We start from the raw sequence: 19,507 nt of genomic DNA, 5'->3' as shown, positions 1-19,507 counted from the left end.
TGCCCCAGGTGCCCTTTACCTTCATGGCACGATAGATCCACCCTTGAAAGTCATTGACCTTTGTGTAGACCCCTGGTTTATTGGCCAGGGCGCAGCCGGTGCCCCAGCTCACAATGCCACAGAGCCTCCAGCGGGAAGTCCGAGAGATGCCATCCTCACACACAAAGGGGCCACCGCTGTCACCCTGCCAGGCAGAAGAAACCAGGAGTTACAACCCTTCCTCATTCTACCAGGCTCTGGTTATCTCCCGCTTAGACTACTGCAACGCGCTCTACGTGGGGCTACCTTTGAAGGTGACCCGGAAACTGCAACTAATCCAGAATGCAGCGGCAAGACTGGTGACTGGGAGTGGCTGCCAAGACCATGTAACACCGGTCCTGAAAGACCTACATTGGCTCCCAGTACATTTCCAAGCACAAGTCAAAAGAGTTGGTGTTGACCTTTAAAGCCCAAAATGGCCTCGGCTCAGTATACCTGAAGGAGCATCTCCACCTCCATCTCCATCATCCAGCCCGGACACTGAGGTCCAGCTCCGAGGGGCTTCTCGCAGTTCCCTCACTGCGAGAAGTGAGGTTATAGGGAAGCCCTCTCGGTAGTGGTACCCTCCCTATGGAACACCCTCCCATCAGATGTCAAGGAAATAAACTACTGTCTGACTTTTAGAAGACATCTGAAGGCAGCCCTGTTTAGGGAAGTTTTTAATGTTTGATGTTTTATCTTATTATTATTATTATTATTATTATTATTATTATTATTATTATTCTGTTGAGAGCCACCCAGGGTGGCTGGGGAAACCCAGCCAGATGGGTGGGATATAAATAATTTATTATTCTTAATCTTATTCTTATTATAATTATAGTATAGCACTCTAACTAAAAATGTGGGCCAGGTAAGGCCAGGGTGCTGAAGCAGAAACACAGGCCAATCAAAGCCCACAGCTGTGGGTTGGAACTGCAGTGGTGCCTTTGAGGGCAAGAATTAAGTTCTGGAGGGACAAGTTTCAGCAGGGAAATGGCACAGGGAAAGAGTAAGCCCCTTTCCCCCATCATTCATGTTCCCCAGGGATGTTATATGCCTCATTCCAGCTCCAATCAGGCATTTGTAACCAATAAAGTTATTTAGACTATCATAATAATCTCCTGCTTCCTATGTGTGCAGGTCTGATCAACTTGTACATGTGCTACATTTTTTAAACCTAATCTCTAATTTTAATGCGCTGTCACAACCCCATGATCCTAATCTGAAACCCTCATGGCCGCCATTATGGTTTTTGTTTTTTTTCAAACAGAAGAAAAACATTCCCATAGTAAACATTTTGTCCCCTGCAGGCCAAAGTTCAACAGCTAGGGCACACGAGGGGAGAAATTCTGACTGAGCCTCTGTTGCTCTTCACAGGAAGAAGAAGGGGTTTAAAAGCCCTTTGCCCTCCATTCTAGTGGGCAGAGAAGCCAACTGGCAGGACCAACACTGGTTGTCCTTTACCTCTTGCTCATAAAACACACACATTAGAAAAAGCATCCAAAATTATTTAAGGGATTAAACCTTATGGGGAAGAAATGTGAGTTGTTGGCCCAAGCCCCATGATATTTTTTGCCTGGGTCACTTTGTGTCTGAACAAATTCACCATGCATCCTGCTCTGCTTTGTTGTTCAGCAAATAGTCTACTAAACACTAAAGATGAGAGAATCTGTGCCACCCCAACCCCCCAGGATTCCCGTCAGCTCCAGCCAGAATGGCTTATGGTCAAGGATGATGAATGATGCAGACCAGCCAAATCTGGATGACCAAATGTTCTCCACCTCTGCCAAACACACACACCTTGCTCTCTCTTTCTAAATGCAGTCCACCACACCTTGCCCACCTTCAATAACTTATATTCCCTTGCCTCCCCAGCCCTGCCCTTGCCCACTGCCAAGCACAACCTACCTGGCAGGCATCTGTTCCGCCGGCAGCAAAGCCAGCACAGAACATCCTGGGCCTGATCTGGCTGCCATAGTAGTCGGGGCTGTTGCAGACACTGGTGCTGATGATGGGCACGCTGGCTTCTTGCAGCACGTCAGACTGTTGCCCTACAAAGTGGAAGAACCGAGTGCCATAGGAAAGCAGGCTTAGTAAACAGGTCAGACTTATTTGTCCATTGACCCAGTGCAGTCAGCTCTGGCTGGCAGCAGGTCTCTGGTGCCTCTGGCAGAGGTCTTTCCTGTTGCCTGCTCCCTTGATCCTTGGAGATGCCAGGGTTTGAACCCAGGGCCTTCTGCACACGGAGAGTGTGCTCCACCACAGAGCGACGCTTGCTTCCACAAGGAAGTGCAACGAGCAAAGGGGTCAATGTGGAGAACGTAGGCAGAGAGAAGTTTATCTCTCTTCCTCACAATACAGTGGTGCCTCAGGTTACAGACGCTTCAGGTTACAGACTCTGCTAACCCAGAAATAGTACCTCAGGTTAAGAACTTTGCTTCAGGATGAGAACAGAAATCATGTGGTGGCGGCGTGGCGGCAGCAGGAAGCCCCATTAGCTAAAGTGGTACCTCAGGTTAAGAACAGTTTCTGTACTGGAATACAGGGCATTGTTAACACTATGGGATTAACTCCCAGTAGAAGCAGCAACGGCTGCCAAAATGGGCAGCTCAGAGTGATGCAAGAGGCTGCAACTGGAACACCACTTTTCATCTCACCTGCCTGTAACCAGAGCTGTATGTCGTCTGCATATAAGCAGGGGAAATAGTCAAAATTACAGGGATTCTGTATCATGGCAGGCTAAGTTCCGCAACCTAAAAGACACTGGGGGGAAGCAAGCAAGCCCACATCTACTTGCTTTGTATTCTGCTTTTATTGGCCCTTACATCAGTTCTCCCTTTGGCTTCTGGGTTGTTGTTTTTTTTAAGGAATGGCCCACATCAATTAAACCTGCCTTGAAGCCTTGCAGCTTTTAAAAAAAAATGAACCGACAGAATTCTGAGGTTATCAGGTGAATGATGCAGCCCACAGCCATTTCTGTACTTGCATAAGAAGCGGGAAGGATACACAACACAGCTTGCAAGAGTTGCTGCCATCTTAGCAGTGGCAAGAGGTACTTACCATAGTACTGGGTGTTGCCCCAGCCAGTAACGATACAGATCTTGCCGTCCACCAAAGGCTGGCCCAAAGCTGGCAGGCAGATTGGCTGGATATATTCTGTGGGGAGAAAGAAAAGTATCATCCAGAGGCAAATGAATCTTTCCATCCTGCCTCCTAGCTTCTGGGTTGCTCGCATCCATGGGTTTTCCTTTTCTCTCTTGTGCGCACACATACTCAGAAACATGAATATATGCACTGGGCTGACTCCTTTTTTTTTTCCAGAGGGGGAAAGGGAGTTTGGGGAAGGCACAATCAGTCTCCCACAAACAGACATACTGTGGTACCTCGGGTTACATACACTTCAGGTTACGGACTCCGCTAACCCAGAAATAGTACCTCGGGTTAAGAACTTTGCTTCAAGATGAGAACAGAAATTGTGCTCCGGCAGCACGGTGGCGGCAGGAGGCCCCATTAGTTAAAGTGGTGCTTCAGGTTAAGAACAGTTTCAGGTTAAGAACTGACCTCTGGAACGAATTAAGTTCTTAACCTGAGGTACCACTGTACTGCAGAAGAGAGAGAGAGAGAGAGAGAGAGAGAGAGAGAGAGAGCAGGTGAAGGTGGCTGTTGCCTCTTCTGACAGCTGTGGTTGCTCATACTGTCACCCATCCACTCTCCTGAAAGCCAAAAAACTCACCTGGCTGCTTGGCACTGCCAGTGTGCAGGTGCCCAGGCCCATCACCCATTAGATGTTGAACCCCAATACTGGCTTTGAATGCAGAGTTAACTTTTTTCTGCTGTGGTTGCCCCAAGTTGAAGCTTGGGCACAACCTTCACCTTACTTTGAAAGGCAAGTTCTGCATTGCGGTACATCGCAGCCCCATAGGACATGCAAGCGTACATTCCTTCCTTCCTCGGATTTCTCCCTTACCCTTCATCATAAGGTTACAAGGCAGGTGACATGCTATATAATCATGCTAGCAACCTCATAACCGGCGTGGCTTGGGAATCGTATGGATGGATCTCAACACTGCGCTATTATGATCGCTCCATCAGCACATTTCTTCCTGCCCAACTTCCCTCTCCCCTCCTCCCTGGGTGGATTTTGGGGAGGCCCAGGGGGAGGAGGAGTCCAACAACCAGGGCTCACAGATTCCCCACCCCTGCCCCACAGGCTCTTAATAACTCTTTCCCCAAACCACCTTCCTGACACCACATTCTCACCGTTAAAGGAAAGGGGCGTTGCCAAGTGCATCAGGGCGATGTCGTTGCTGTTCTCCTCGCTGTTGGGATCCAGGAAGGGGTGGTAGCCACCATGGTACACGACGCTTGTCACACCCACCTGCAGCCCCTTAGCAGAGCGCTGGGAAATGGCTCCCACAAACACCCGCCACCTGCTTGGTGCTCGATTCCTCCTGCAGAGAGATGGGGGAGACTTGTTGAAATCAAAATTGAAATTAATCATAGAGGTGGAAGGAAATGCAAGGGCCATCTAGGCCAATCCCCTGCAATGCTGGAATATTTTGCCCAACGTGGGGCCTCGAACCCATGGCCCTGAGATTAAGAGTCTCATGCTCTACCAACTGAGCTATCAGCCTAAGACACAGAAAGAGACTGGAGGAGGACAGCTATACAACATTGCCAGGGTTGATGGTGGCCTGTGGGTGGGTATGCATGAGAAGAGGTTGCTGGATCAGGCCAGTTGCCCATCTAGTCCAGCATCCTGTTCTCACAGAGGCCAACCAGATGCCGATGGGAAAACCTCCAACAGAACAAACACATTTGTACACCTGGATTGACAATAGTACATGTGAAAAGGATCTAGGGGTCTTAGCAGATCACAAGCTTAACATGAATCAACGGTGTGGTGCAGCAGCAGGAGCAAAAAAAAAAAGGCAATGCTATTCTGGTATCCCAATCAAGGGGAATAATAGTTTCACTCTCTTCCACCTTGCTCAGACCACATCTGGAAGACTGTATCCAGTTTCTGGGTGCCACAATTTAAGGATAGCGGCAAGCTGGAACAGGTGCAGAGAAGGGCAACCAAGATGATCAAGGGTCTGGAAACCAAGCCTTATGAGGAACGGTTGAGGGAGTTGGGTATGTTTAGCCTGGTAAAGAGGAAACTGAGAAGTGATATGAAAGCCATCTTCAAATATCTCAAGTGCTGCCACATGGTAGATGCAGCAAACTTGTTTTGTCCTGCTCTGGAGGCTAGGACCTGAACCAATGGATTCAAGTTACAAGAAAGTAGATTCTGACTAAACACCAGGAAGAAATTTCTGACAATAAGAGCTGTTCAGCCATGGAATGGACTCCCTATGAAGGTGGTGGCCTCTTGGTCATTGGAAGTTTTTAAGCAAATGTTGGATGGCCATCTGTCATGTATGATCTAGTTGAGATTCCTGCATTGCAGGGGGTTGGACTAGATGACTCTTGGAGTCCCTTCCTACTCTTCAATTCCATGATTCGTTCATTTCTAATCACGTCTGTTTTGGAACAAATTAAAACTGAAGCCAATTGAGGCCATTCAGTTCAATTTTTCATGTTTTCTGTTGTTATTAATATTAATATTAATAATATATCACCCATTTGACTGGGTTGCCCCAAGCACTTTGGGCAGCTCCCAACAAAATATTAAGAACACAGTAAGACATCAACCATTAGAAACTTCCCTGAACAGGGCTACCTTCAGATGTGTTCACACATCCTAGTAAACACCCTAAAACATCAGGGCAAGTCCTGAGAGGAGCAACTTTACCAAGCTGGGAGCCATCACAATAGCAAACACAGATATGGCAGGGACTTACTCTGGGAAGCAGTGTGCAGCCGTGATAACCCACTCATTGGAGATGATGGAGCCACCGCAAAGGTGCGTCCCATCATAGCGCAGGCTGACTTGCCATGGCCATTTGCCCAAGCTGGCGTCCTGGCCTCCCACAATGCGGTCCACGGACAACTTTCTACGTCCACAATCTGCAAAGAACACAACAGGAATGAGTTCTTCGAGGGGCAGGATCTGTCTAGAAACACCTCAGGTGATCAGGTAGTGTCACTTAAAACTGGGGGCCATTTCCCGGCTACCCTCTAGGATTTGAGATACATTTTTTTTAAAGAGTCTATCCCATTTCCACAATTGCTGCAGAGTAAAGAACAAAATCAGATCTATGGCTTTGAGCTGAGTTTCATACCTGACCTACAGAATACTGTCATGAACACGCACACCAACTTTGATTCCAATGGCCTAGTAGCTAATGAAAGCCTTGTAAACATCCCCAAGTTCATCTAATCCTCTCTTAACGTAATCCTAGTTGGTGGTCATCACTACCTCCTGTATGCTAGAGGGAAGGTTCACACAACTCTTGCATGCCATCAAAATAATTCACAGACCTGCCCCAGTCACAGCCTCTGCTGCCCACAAATGAGACGTTTCCTTATTATTCAAGTGTTTCAGCCATCTCCACATGTGCCGATGTGAAGGGAGCAGACCCTGTTTGGACCAAGCTCCTCCCTGCCCTTACCTCGGTACACGCCAACATATCAGTGGCAGAAACCAGAGTAATCTGGAAATGGCCTGTACCACATCAAGTGTTGTGGGGGTTTTTTGGGGAGGAAACATTTTTTTAATGCTAAGCACATAAAAAACCACAACATCCCCACAAGCAGAAAACTAGTACAACCGGGAGCAGCTGGGTTAGAAGTTTTCTCCCTGGTGGGATAGGCCTGTGTTTTTGTTTCCAACTTGCCATCTCAAGCTTTTATTTCAGGGAACATTCTTAAGCGGTACCCACCTCCTGCTGCCTGAAATAGTACAATGCAAACCCCTGCCTCAGAATCCTGCCACCTCATTCTACTGCATGAAGAGAGTGCCATGGGCCACACAGGGGCATAGGAAGGGGAGTGCGGGGGTGCAGTCCACCCCGGGTGTCACCCTGAGGGAGGTGGCAAAATGGCAGGCAGCACTCACTGCGGGGCCTACAGCATGCCCAAGCCACACATCTCAGGCGCCCGCAGGCTCCGCACTGTCCGCCCGCTGCCTCCCCCCCAGCTGTAGGGCAGTTGAGCCCCACGGCACGCCCTGTCCTAAGTCATGGTTTCCCACAGAGAATTCTAGGCCCTGTCGTTTGTTGAGGGTGCCGAAGAGTAATTAGGAGACCTGCATTCCCCCTCAGAGAACTACAGCTCCCAGAATAGTTTAACCATCAAGCCCTCTTCTCAGGGAACATTGGGAACTGTAGCACTGCTTGGCAGAGTTACCACACAAAAGGCAAGCAAGCTTAAAAACGAAATGCCAAATGGCCAAGTTTATTGGGTGGACCAATAAACAGAGGCCATGTTTTCTCCGCCATCTCAGGGTGTTGACTGCCATCCCTAAGCTTCACATAGTATTTCCTTAGCCATTCCTCGATAAGAGGCAATGTAGGTTTCTAACATTTACTGGCAACTAATGAGTCCGTAGATTTCTAGAACCTTTATCCAGTCCCAGCTTCACCACACAGCTTTTGGGGGGCAGTTACTGGGGTTCCTGGCTGGGCTGAGTGTCACCACCTGCCCTGAGCTCCCTTTAATTTCACGCACACACCGATTGACTGGCACTCATGATTTCCATTTCACACAAGGTCATCAGAGCCGTCAGGGGCATTGTGGGAAATTTAAATGGCTGCTGCCAGGCATTGACCCACTCCTAATGGGTAAACCTGCTGGCAACAGAAGAGCCCACCAGAGGACACGCTGCAGATGGCTTCCTCAAAGCTAGAGCTGACCTTGCCTTTCTTTCCTCATTCTGATGCAAGTTTCTGTCTGCTTTCATGAGATCACATTCGCATTAGCACCAAGGCCAGTAAACTAAAAAGGCAGTGATGGCTGGTGCTTGTTGGGGCTGGTAGGGTGGAAGGCAGGGAGTCCAACTGTAGGTGGAGCCAGAGAGCCAATGTCAGTTGTGGTTTTGCCCCTGTCCTCCCTGATGATTTCTACAAGGGCAGCAATGAGACTGAGGAGGAGGATGTTGGCCGCTGGCAGTCAGGGCCACCTTCTGGACTTCCCGGTTTGGTTGGAAATAAGAAGGCAGGCAGGTGGGGGCTTGCTGAGGCTGGCGGTGCGTACTGTATTTGCCCTAACAGACCAGCCTCCACTGTCCCAAGGGGTGTTTAGGTGTGAGCAGGTCAGAAGAAGAAAATGAAAAGCTGTTAATGGCATTTGAACAACAGAAGGAGACTTGGGAAAGAGTTAGAGGAACTTCAAGATAGCAGGCAGAGAGAGAGAGAGAGAGAGAGAGAGAGAGAGACCTGTACGCAGGCAGGTGGATCAAGACGGTGCCCTTGGGAGGGTTCGGGGTTTCCATACCTTGGCATAGCGTTGCCAGGAATCGGCCTGTCGAGCATTCGCTGTGAGAGAAAGAGAAAGAGGAGAGGGCTCAGCTGCAGAAAGGAAGGAGAGCGAACCTTCATCAGGAACATGTGTATTCCAGGTTCCTTGCAAGTTGAGCTTTCTGCCAGGTGGGGAGTTCATGTTCCTGAACATCTCCACCTGCATTTGATTTCCAAGATTCTAGGCCTTATGACAAACCTGGAGGCAATGGTGCAGTTTCTCGCTAACTTGAAAGCTGGAATTCACATTGAGTAGGATTTATAGTGGCCCTAAAAGTCCCTTGTGTTCCCTGTGGCTAGCAGGGGAATGATGTAAAATAGGCACATTAAGGATATTTTCACTTATTTTAATTCACACAGTGCCTTTTCCCAGTGCAGAGCTGGGTGGGGAAGGTGTTGTTTTCAAAAGCCTAGCTTACACACAGCCCCCAGTATCATTATGAACGAAATGACCTTGGCCATGTCAATGTCACACATTTACAGTGACTTTAAGCCAGGCAGATGTTTTTGGCTTGCAACTCACATGATCCCTAGCTAGCAGGACCAGTGGTCAGGGATGATGGGAATTGTAGTCTCAAAACAACTGGAGGGCTGAGGTTGAGGAAGCCTGCTTTAAGCCCTTATTGGGTTTACTGCAACGGTACCTATTCCTCTCCAGGGTCAAACTCTAAGCAAAACCCCAATAACTCATGCTTCTGCAAGTATACAGCAGAAGCCAGCTGTAGGCAGCAGATGAATTGCATGCACCCATGAGCATTCATGAGATGCTTTTTAAAATGGACAAAGAGACAGGCAGGCTGCCCAAACAGCAGAGGATGGGATAAGACTGAGCCAACATTCAGTTTATTGGTATACGCATATGGTGATGAAGCTTCAGAGAAAGGGTGAACATTCTGGTGATGGATGTGCTTTTCCTAGTATGTCTGTGCTCACTCGAGTACAGTTACAGCTCATCCAAGACACATCTAAAGTACATGACTTCCCCCTAAAGAATCCTGGGAACTGTAGTTTAACCATGTGCTTTAAGTGATCTGCCATCAATGTCACCCACACCTGGGTCAGTCCCAGTACCAATTGTTAGGGGAATGGGGCAAGTATTTAGCAGCTGAGAGCAGCAAAAGGGGGCAGAATATAATCCAGTCACCAAGTGTTGGGATTAAGTCTGTGAGATGCACCATATGGGACTGCCGAACGCCTTAGACCAGCGGGTGGGGAACATTTATGGGCCCCACCAACATGAGTCAATTTTGACAGGTGGACCTGTCTAACATCAGGTGATTGGCATGTGGGTTGTTCCGCCCACCTGTCAAAGTTGGCGAGTGAGGGGAGACAGTGACCAAGCAGGATTGAACTCCCCATCCGCTGATGGGTGGAGCAGGAGGGTTTCAACCCTGATTTCTGCTGCAATCCCCTGCGTCCATCAAACCCACCCATCAAGGTGATGTCACCTGGTTGACAGCGGGGCATGGCCCCACAAAAATGGTCTTGCAGGCAAATATGGAACCCTTGGTGAGTCAAGAATGGCTCTGGGAAGGGTCCCCACGCCTGCCCTAACTGGTCCAAGTCTAGGTCATCCTACAAGGCCTAGGTCAGGGCAGAGGGAACTGTTGGCCTCCCATCAGCCCCACCCAGAAGGGTCAAAGGTGTCAGTTTGCATTTCTTAGTGCAGAAAGCATTGATCTGATGTGTAGAGATCTTTCCTGTTCTAATTCATTCAAGAGGGTTCTGGAACCTTCTCTTTGTGAAAGAAACAAGATGAAGGTTCGTGGTCTTTGGGTTATTCCTTCAGAGAAGCTGAGTACAGCTGGCTTAAACTGGTTCTCTTTCTGTTTCTGTTTCTGTTAAGGTCATGCTTTCTGTTAAGGTCATGCTTTCTGTTAAGGTCATGCTGACTATAAATATAGGCCAGAAGGGGCCTGGGGCTTACTTACTTTCTCTTTCTATCTCTCTTCCTTCTGGTGTGGTGTTCTGTACATAGTATGCTTAGTGTTAAGTTTTAGTCTTGTTATAAGTTTACAAGTTTTTGTAAGTGCTGCAACTGGATTTCTTATGGACTGTGCCAATTCTGAATGTATTGGATTTCTGACCATTATGCTCATCTGCCTTCAATAGCAGTAAAGCTCTGATGGATGATCTATTTTTTGGGAACTCTGCAATGTGTTTAAATCCCCCCCCCCCTCCCCAGCTCGACAAAAGGTCAGGGGTACTGTGGAAACCTAGCCTAGTGCTTCTCAGCCACCATCAGGGTTTTCGGCTTTGATTCTGTGGCCTTCCAGACATTTCTGGATTTCAACTCCCACCCTAGTCCATCTTGTACTTTACCACACCACAATGGCCTCGCTCAGCCTTCGCGCAAAAGGTAGGCGGGACTCGTCCACGCAGAAATAGCCCGACGTCCCATTGGCCCCTGCTCTGTCAGCAGCCAGAACTGAATGGGAGAGAGACCTAAAGGGCAGGCAAACACAGAGGGGGTCAGTATCAATGCAACAACCATGCCTACATCCCAGCACCAGAACCGAGAGAGATCTCCCCCGTGCTCTTAGTGCATTTTCAAGGATTGTTTTTAAAGGGCAATAAAAGAGGTTGCCTTAGAACAGGCATAGGCAAACTTGGCCTTCCAGATGTTTTGGGACTACAACTCCCATCATCCCTGACCTCTGGTCCTGTTAGCGAGGGATGATGGGAGTTGTAGTCCCAAAACATCTGGAGGGCCGAGTTTGACTATGCTTGCCTTAGAAGGGCCCCTGAGTGGCCAGGATCACCCATGTGACCACTACAGGAAACATTGCCCTGACTCTAGATTGAGTCACCCACCTGGGCAGAAGACTCTCTCAGCCCTGTTCTCCAATACCTCTTGATGTTCTCCACGTGTTGTTGAACTCCAACTCCCATCATCCTTGGCCACTGGCCATGCAAGCTGGGGCTGATAGGAACTGGTGTCCAACAATATCTAGAAAGCACCAGCTTACCACCCTCTCCCCCCACGGCTTCCATAGAGTTGGAAGCCACCCCCAAGGAGTCATCTAGTCCAACCCCCTCCAATGCTAAAGCTTTATAGAGCAGAATACGGCTGCTCAATACTGGCTACTTTCAAGCTAAATATGCCAGGGATTCATCCTGCCGCCTTCTGCACCAAAAGCAGGTGCTCTGGCACTGAGCCTCCCTTCTCTGGCTCAGGGGAAGGGCATCCTGCAGGTTGCTTTGATCATGCCCTGAACACCATCCACTCTTTGGGGTGAGCAAAACAAGACTCAGACATGACCATTTGGTTCAGCCCAACAGTTTGGGAAGGAAGCATGTCCAATCCCATCCATTTTTCAAGGCTCCTTAGACCGGACCATTCCTACCTACATCTCTCAACTGGTCTCACCTCTCACACAAGTTCTACCAGTGGCCAGTGGCTCCAAAGCCCTTCTCACACACTGAATGTAGCCACAGTTCTCATGTGCAGAAACAGGGGGATCTGTCCTCAGTGTCTATGTGATCAGTGTGTCCATCCGCAAAGGGAAGCTCTCAGACTCCTGAGCTAAGCACAGAGCTGGCAGGGGTTGCAGTGCTGGGATGCAGTCGATGGTACAGCCCTACTTCCCTTTCCACAGGTGAAAAGCCCTACATGCAGTTAATGCCTGGAAAGGGCTACAGACCCATGTGGGCATCGGTTATGTTGAATGCTGGCATACGTCTTAATCAGGTTTTTAACTTATCATTTACTTGTTTTTTTAAGGTTTTAAATAATTGTTCTTTACTGGTGGTTTTATTCTTTTTTGCAAACTGCTGTGAGGCTTCATTACAATAAAGCAGTGTAAATTATTTCTGAAATGAATAAAATTATGACAGCCAAGTTAAAAAGCAGAGGGGGTGGGCGGTCCTGTGTACTACGTAGAAGAAAGCATCTCAACTGGTGCAGGTTTTCTCCCTCTTATGTGACAAGGTGGGCTGACGAGGCTCCCTCATCTAAACTTCTGCTCCAAAAGGCCTCCTCTGCTGATGCTTCTCTCCCCCTTAGTCACCTCCGCCATTACCGTTCTCTCGAAGTACCTGACAAATCCCATCTCCTCGCAACTGAGGGTGGCCACTTGGGCATCGGAGGACGACGAACAGAGCAGCCTCCACCTCCCTTCATTCTCATCGTACACAGTGAGGCGCAGGTCACCGGAGCTCACCTGGACTGCGTTGACCAAACAAAGGTGTGAGATCTTAGCAGGATATGCCCACACTTCACCCCACCTTTGCCACAGCCCAACACTGACCGATCCTTTCCTAATTCATGGTGACATCTCCCTCTTGCATGAGGCACCATGGCGCAGCCAAATTAGAAATATGACACGTTAATTAACAGCTAGTTTCTCCTCACAGCAGACCCACAGAGATAAATGACTCCAAGTTAGTTGTGCACATCAGTTTCAATGGGCAAGGACTAGTATTGACTTCACCCCTAAATTTCCTAGCTCGGCTTCTGAGAGCTCCCCCAAATACTCCTGTTGTGCAATGACGTCTACCTGGCATGATGAGCAACTATATAGGCATGTTTACAGTAAGTTCAGGCCTAGATTTCATGCTTCAACTGACAGCAGATGGCCTAAATTATCCATCTTGAATGAATGTTTAATTTGGTGCGCCATGGCACCAGGATTTGGGGATGATTCAGTTGAATGGATACCTCAGGACTGAACATAGGAGGAGCCCTGTTGGATCAGACCAAAGGTCTTAGCTAGCCCAGTATCCTTTTCCCTATTGAGGCCAATCAGGTGCCTTCCAGAAGTCCGCAAGCCAGGCGGAAAGACAACATCTCTCTCCCACTGCTGTTTTCAGAGGCCTGCTGCCATTGATAGCATATCCTCAATGAGTTTGTCTAAACCCCTTTCAAAACCACCCAAATTGGTAGGCATCACTTGTGGGAGTGAATTGCCTGATTTTAACTTTGGCCCCATTCGTGCCTAAAGGGCTATGATACCATTTTAAACCATCATGGCTTCTCCCAGAGGATTATGGGAGGAGGGAGTTTGCTAGGGGTGCTGCAAGCTGTTAGTAGACCCCTATTTCCATACCAGAGTTCCCCGTGAAGAGAAATTTATTGCTAAACCACTCTGGAAACTGCAGCCCTGTGAAAGGAACAGGGGTCTCTCCCAACAACGCTCAGCACCTTTAACAAACTAAAGTTCCCAGAATTCTTTGGGGGAAGCCATGACTGTTTAAAGAGATAGTGTAACGCTTTAAAGTCATGATGTGAATGTGGCCTGTGCACTGTTCCCATCAAACCTCTGCTGAAAAATTAGGCCTTCAAGGTGCAGGAAAGAAATATACCGTATTTTTCGCTCTATAAGACACACCAGACCATAAGACGCACCTAGTTTTTGGAGGAGGAAAACAAGAAAAAAATATTCTGAATCCCAGAAGCCAGAACAGCAAGAGGGATCGCTGCGCAGCGAAAGCAGCAATCCCTCTTGCTGTTCTGGCTTCTGGGATAGCTGCGCAGCCTGCATTCGCTCCATAAGACGCACACACATTTCCCCATACTTTTTAGGAGGGAAAAAGTGAGTCTTATAGAGCAAAAAATACAGTAATACTAGCCTGCCCTACAGGGTTGCTGTTGGGGGTGGCTGAGAAAAGGCAAACCGAACACGGGGAAAGCATTGTGTAAGTAATTAATATGATCAGGAATTTAGAGAAGACCAGTAAACTGGACCCTATGACATGATGCCATATGTAAAAAGAGAGGCCACAGCTCTCTTGCAAACACTCACCAACATACAGGCTTTCACCTTCACTTCTGAGCACAGAAACCACTGCAAAGGAGAAACAGGAGGGTAAAGTTAGAGTAGAGGTGGGAAACATTTTTATTTTTTTGTGAAGGGTCTCATTCTCTTGGGGGTAATCAGTTTGGGTCCCCGTGGCAGTAGTGGGTGGGGCTAGAGTCAAAAGTGCAAAGGGTATCCCATTTTCTCTCTCTTAGCCACTCCCTTTCCCACCCCCCTCCTTGTATTCGCATGAAGTTAGGCTGTGGGCCATAAGTGGCCCTAAGGTCGTAGGTTGCCCACCCCTGAGATTGAAGGGGTGATTCATCTTAAGATAGGAGTAGGGTTGCCACATTTGTCCGAAATTTCCCAGACATAACCGGCAATCGGTTGTCAGAAATAGTGTCCAGACGAAAGCTGTTTCAATGTCCGGGAAAATCCAGACATATGGCAACCCATGTTAGGAATGTTGGTTGTGGTAATTTCCCTTAAAAATATAAATGTTCCATAAACAAATTTTCTGTCCAGAGTTTCACTTTTTGAAATATGGCAGCCCTAGATAGGAGGCAATGCTAGGCTCGGTAGATTCATCTTCTTTCTTCCTTCCTTCCTCCCCCCCACCCTTTTGCCATTTTATACATTTTTATTCTTCTCATTTACAGGACAGAGTGACAAAAGCTCATCGGGGCACTTATTCTAACTTGATCAGTTCATTATGCAGAAAAGGCTATCATTTAACCATCAGCACTTTATGACATAGAAATCTGTGATTACTGTAGGGCTCCTTCCAGCTTCTGCTTGTTTGCTTCAGAGAATCCATGCACCTTTTGGTTTTTCTTGTAGCACTGGGATGTTGGCCTGCATTTCACATGGCAGTAGGCAGCAATGTCTTGAACATCATCCACAACAAATTCAGTTCATCTGGATACTTTCCAGTAAGACTGTGGAAGAACGGCTTGGTCCTTTTACATAGTCCATTACCATGTGGTGGAGAAGTCAACAAGTATCAGCTTTCTGTCTGAAGCTCAGATATGGTGTGCCATAGTCTTCACCATGCTTGCAGGTCCTGCTGTGGATTCCTTAGGTGTAGTACTATCAGGTTCCAAACTCAAAGCTGACTTTGGCTCCTCAATGGCTTTGGGAGCGCTCCAGCAGAGCCATCTCTACAGGAATTCATACCACTGGGATACTGCTGCCCGCTCAGAAACTCCCTTACACTATGTTGTTGTTGTTTAGTCGTTTAGTCGTGTCGGACTCTTCGTGACCCCATGGACCAGAGCACGCCAGGCACTCCTGTCTTCCACTCCCTCCCGCAGTTTGGTCAAACTCATGCTGGTAGCTTTGAGAACACTATCCAACCATCTTGTCCTCTGTCGTCCCCTTCTCCTTGTGCCCTCCATCTTTCCCAACATCAGGGTCTTTTCCAGGGAGTCTTCTCTTCTCATGAGGTGGCCAAAGTATTGGAGCCTCAGCTTCAGGATCTGTCCTTCCAGTGAGCACTCAAGGCTGATTTCCTTAAGAATGGAGAGGTTTGATCTTCTTGCAGTCCATGGGACTCTCAAGCGTCTCCTCCAGCACCAGCCTTACACTATAGGATTTGCCATTTCTCCAGAAATAGCCTGGCATTGAATCTGATACATTTGCCCTGTTTTTTTACCAGTGGTTTTCAGCTGTATGTGATTCCTACTCCTGGATTTGTTCTTACCCTGTTTGGTGTAGCATTTGGTGTTAAAATTACAGCTGTTTCCTACAGCGTGCTTGAAAAGAGATGGAATCTTTTATGGGAAGAGTTTTGGGGCAACTACTGAAAGGCCTCCTGGGCTGGATAGAGTTGGATAGAGTGCCCTTTCCTTGCACACGGAAACATACATATAAAAGGCACACACACCCTGCAACTGGGATCACTGGTTTTTAATGTGCACCGTGTCTTGTGAACAGCCTCTTCCAGCCCTGCAGAGACTCTCACCTATAGCCCAGCTCCCAACTCCGATCGCAGCCAAGAGAAGGAAGCCGCTGGCTACTACAGCCACCACCTTAGGCGAAGTCCAGTTGCGTCGTTTCAGGCCCCCTGGAAGGCAGAGAGAGATGGTTAGACAGCAGAAAGGCAACCACAAAACCACAGATGCATCACTCGCTGGCAGGCAAACTTAACAAGAGGGAAACTCCATGTGCTTGAAAGAAGTTTTGTTCCCAGCCGGATGTGTTTTGCAACAGATTGCACCTTAAAGGCACACCTGCAGTAGCAATTCTCAACAAGCGCATGGGGCACTGTAATAACTGGAGGCCCTTGCCCCCACCTCTTTTTCACTGGTTAGGAAACAGAGCCAGGAGCCTCTCCCATTATCTGCCAGTACCACTGCCCAGGACCTACATACCACTTGGAAAGAGCTAGATGATCAACGCCGAGGTACGAGATGGCTTGCAGCTATATTTTTTCTGTTTCCTGCTGCGTCAGAGCAGCAAATAGGGAAAGAGAAGGCACACCCTTTGGTATTTTCAAGTACCATACCCTGGAGCTGCTATTAATTGCTCTAGAAGCAGGAATTGGCTGGACAACCAGGGAAACATTCTTAGGTCCTTATTGTGCATGCATTCCTGCTAGCTAGTTAGCTATAACCTTAACACCTCTCCTGAAGTTATGCAAACTGGCACCTGCCTGTAATTTAGGGAGGATTGCAAAACAGCAGCAGCAGCAGGATGTGGTCAAAATCACTTTGACTTCAGCTTAGGCAAGCTGTTAGAACTGAAATCAATGAGCTTCACATGCAGGTCATCATTTCAGCTTCAAATGAAATAGAAATCAGGTTTTCATTATCACCTGGCTCAATGGGAGACCTTACTCATGTGCCTCTCTGCTTTGCCCCCAGACTAAGAAGAAAAGTAGTGGGGTTGCAGGAGTTGGGAATTGGATCTGTTTTTGCGGGACGCATCTCCTCACATGCAGGGCCAAATTTATCAATCACCTGACATCGCAATGATGTCGGGAGATCCTTTTCTGCCCATCTGGTTTGAAATCAAACGATGGGGGCAAAAGCTTTCAAATGCACTCTGCAAGACCTTACAATCAGCTGGTTGTTCGGTCTTGTAGAGGCTTTGCAAAGGGCTCTGGATAATTGCTTGCCATCGCAAAGTTCTCCACCAGACATCACTGGGCAGTCCTTGCAGACTATGATCTGATTGTCAGTTCTTGCGAAACCCCTTGCAAAATGCTCTTCAGAGCTGATTGGCGGTGCCCCAAATCCCCTTTTGGCTGAGCCATGTCTTTACCTTCATCACATCTGACATCGTAAGTAGTGTCAGGTGTAGTGGAGGTGGGTGGAGCCAGAGCCGTCTTTCCCATTGGGCTTAGTGGCGCATTGTGCCAGGGTGCCAGCCTCTCAGGGGTGCTCCAGCGAGTGGGGAACTGCACAGCTTTGCCGGCAGCCTCCCCTTTCCCTGTACGCCCACCAGCTGTGCCCCATCAACCATATGGCTGGCGGGCGTGCAGCTTCCTTCCCAAGCCTCCGCGGGAGGAGAGCGATCCCCACAGAGGCGTGGGAAAAGGTTGACAACTCTGGGAAATGGGGGGCAGGGCGTGCGGAGGGATCTTTGCACCATGGCGCCAGATATGCTTAAGACGGCCCTGGGTGGAGCATTGTCCAAAAGTCCTTGCAGGCCAAATGGGGTGGCCTGGGCAGCCTTATTAGGCTCAAGGACTGAAGGTTCCTCGCCGCTGCTGTAGTGGCTTCTTTCCAGTGGGTCTGGCAAACAGGTGACTCTCCAGACATTGCTGGACTACATAGGGCAGTATACAAATTTAAATAATAATAATAATAATAATAATAATAATACATTTTCACTCAGCTACCCACCACGATGATCACTCACAACACCAATTAAAATTTACAGCAAAGGTGGCAAAGCCATTAAACTAACAGCAACAGCACAGATATGGAGTTGGTTTTCTAAAGCCTTGATAAAGAGAGACATTTTCACTGGCCAGTGTGTAAAAACACACCTGAGGTAGCTCCACCCTCTTAAAACAGGTGCCACCACTAAAAAGACCTTTGTCAGAAAATCAGGCTCTGGGAATCCAAGGAGCCTTCAGTATGGATGAAAAAGGTCGCTACTGCTCAACAGTCTGTCTGGCTTAATACATAGAAAGGTATGAGTCTTATATACTGTCATTGGTGGAAGCCAAGGCAAAGACAGGGGCGAGTAAATCAGAGCTGGATAAATCTCTGCTCTAAGGACTCTATAGAGGCTCACAGGCATCACTTATGAACAAGAACAACAAACTCTTTGCTGCAGCATAGAGTCACCTGCAGCAAACCTAACACAACTCACCCTGTGGAATTTGCCCACCTCCGAACGGAACAAAAACCTAGAGAGAGGGTGCCAAGAGGTCACTTAATGGGCACATGACCTCACTGCCTTTCCCAGGGCAGCAGGAATCAGCCAGAAATGTTAATGTTTAAGTCCTGCTCTGGCTGGCTGAGGGGTGGGGGTGCTGGGGAGGAAAGCCTGGAATTAAATGGAAAAAGGCATGGGAGGTTCTAGGGCCTTCAAAAAAAATTGCAACTCACCATCTTTTTCAGCCATTTCAGAACTGGTTAATCATCAAACCTGCTGGATCCTCCTTTCCGAAATCCAGGTCCTCCAGGAGAGGAGGCCTTTTTTAGGGGGATGGGGGGAGTCTGGAAGCCCTGTAGACAACAAAAGATGAATATAAGCCTCAAGAAACCTTGAACCCATCTGCCAGGGCTGAGTTGAGAAGGCGAAGCTAGGCACCTGCCAGGACCCTGAGATCAACAGAGAGCCTGCTGACCTAACAGGGCTGCCATAGTTTGCACAGAGTAGTCAAGAACATCAGATATACCCTAAGCAGATTCTCAAGTTTGCATGTTCCAGCTCTCACAGGTTGCAAGGCTGTGCTGTGGGTGCCAAGACCAAGGGCCCCCGAAATCCTGGAGCCACAGCACCACCCACCTTTCCATTGAGCATGCAAAGAATGTAGTGGTAGTTCAGAGCCATATACCCACTACATGGAAGTTAACAACAAGACAACAAAAATGGATTTTACGTGCTCTAAAGGTAGCCAAGAAACTGATGTTGATGAACTGGAAGAATAAAGACCTGATCTCCCTTAATCGGTGGTTTGATAATATGATAACACTTGCAACCTACGAACGGTTACAGACGTAGACTCCACTTCGATAAATACAATTTTTGGAATGAATTCATACAAAATGTAGCAGGCTTTTAATATTTACATTAGTATTAGGATAATAATACCAAGTTTATAAAAGAATGTATGGGTTAGGGTATTTTGGTATATACAGTCGTACCTTGGTTCTCGAACAGAATCCATTC

At 48.0% G+C, this 19,507-nt stretch overlaps 1 protein-coding gene across 1 annotated transcript in view; it reads right to left on the bottom strand.

Annotated features, from left to right (window-relative positions):
• Positions 1-19,507, bottom strand: part of HPN (hepsin) — a 28,748-nt gene that overhangs the window by 4,826 nt on the left and 4,415 nt on the right. The window contains exons 2-12 of the mRNA XM_081019055.1: positions 18,721-18,840; positions 16,122-16,223; positions 14,165-14,206; positions 12,459-12,588; positions 10,743-10,865; positions 8,398-8,438; positions 5,865-6,030; positions 4,279-4,469; positions 3,079-3,174; positions 1,927-2,069; positions 20-184 (exon numbers count right to left, since the gene is read on the bottom strand). Coding sequence (XP_080875181.1) covers positions 20-184; positions 1,927-2,069; positions 3,079-3,174; positions 4,279-4,469; positions 5,865-6,030; positions 8,398-8,438; positions 10,743-10,865; positions 12,459-12,588; positions 14,165-14,206; positions 16,122-16,223; positions 18,721-18,736 — 1,215 coding nt within the window. The 5' untranslated portion in view covers positions 18,737-18,840. The remainder of the gene's footprint in view (positions 1-19; positions 185-1,926; positions 2,070-3,078; positions 3,175-4,278; positions 4,470-5,864; positions 6,031-8,397; positions 8,439-10,742; positions 10,866-12,458; positions 12,589-14,164; positions 14,207-16,121; positions 16,224-18,720; positions 18,841-19,507) is intronic.

This window comes from Podarcis pityusensis (genome assembly GCF_964106645.2).
Source record: "Podarcis pityusensis genome assembly, chromosome: 8".
Lineage (NCBI taxonomy): Eukaryota > Metazoa > Chordata > Lepidosauria > Squamata > Lacertidae > Podarcis > Podarcis pityusensis.
Note: the sequence above shows the minus strand (reverse complement) of the source record. Positions and strands in the feature narration are given on the sequence as shown.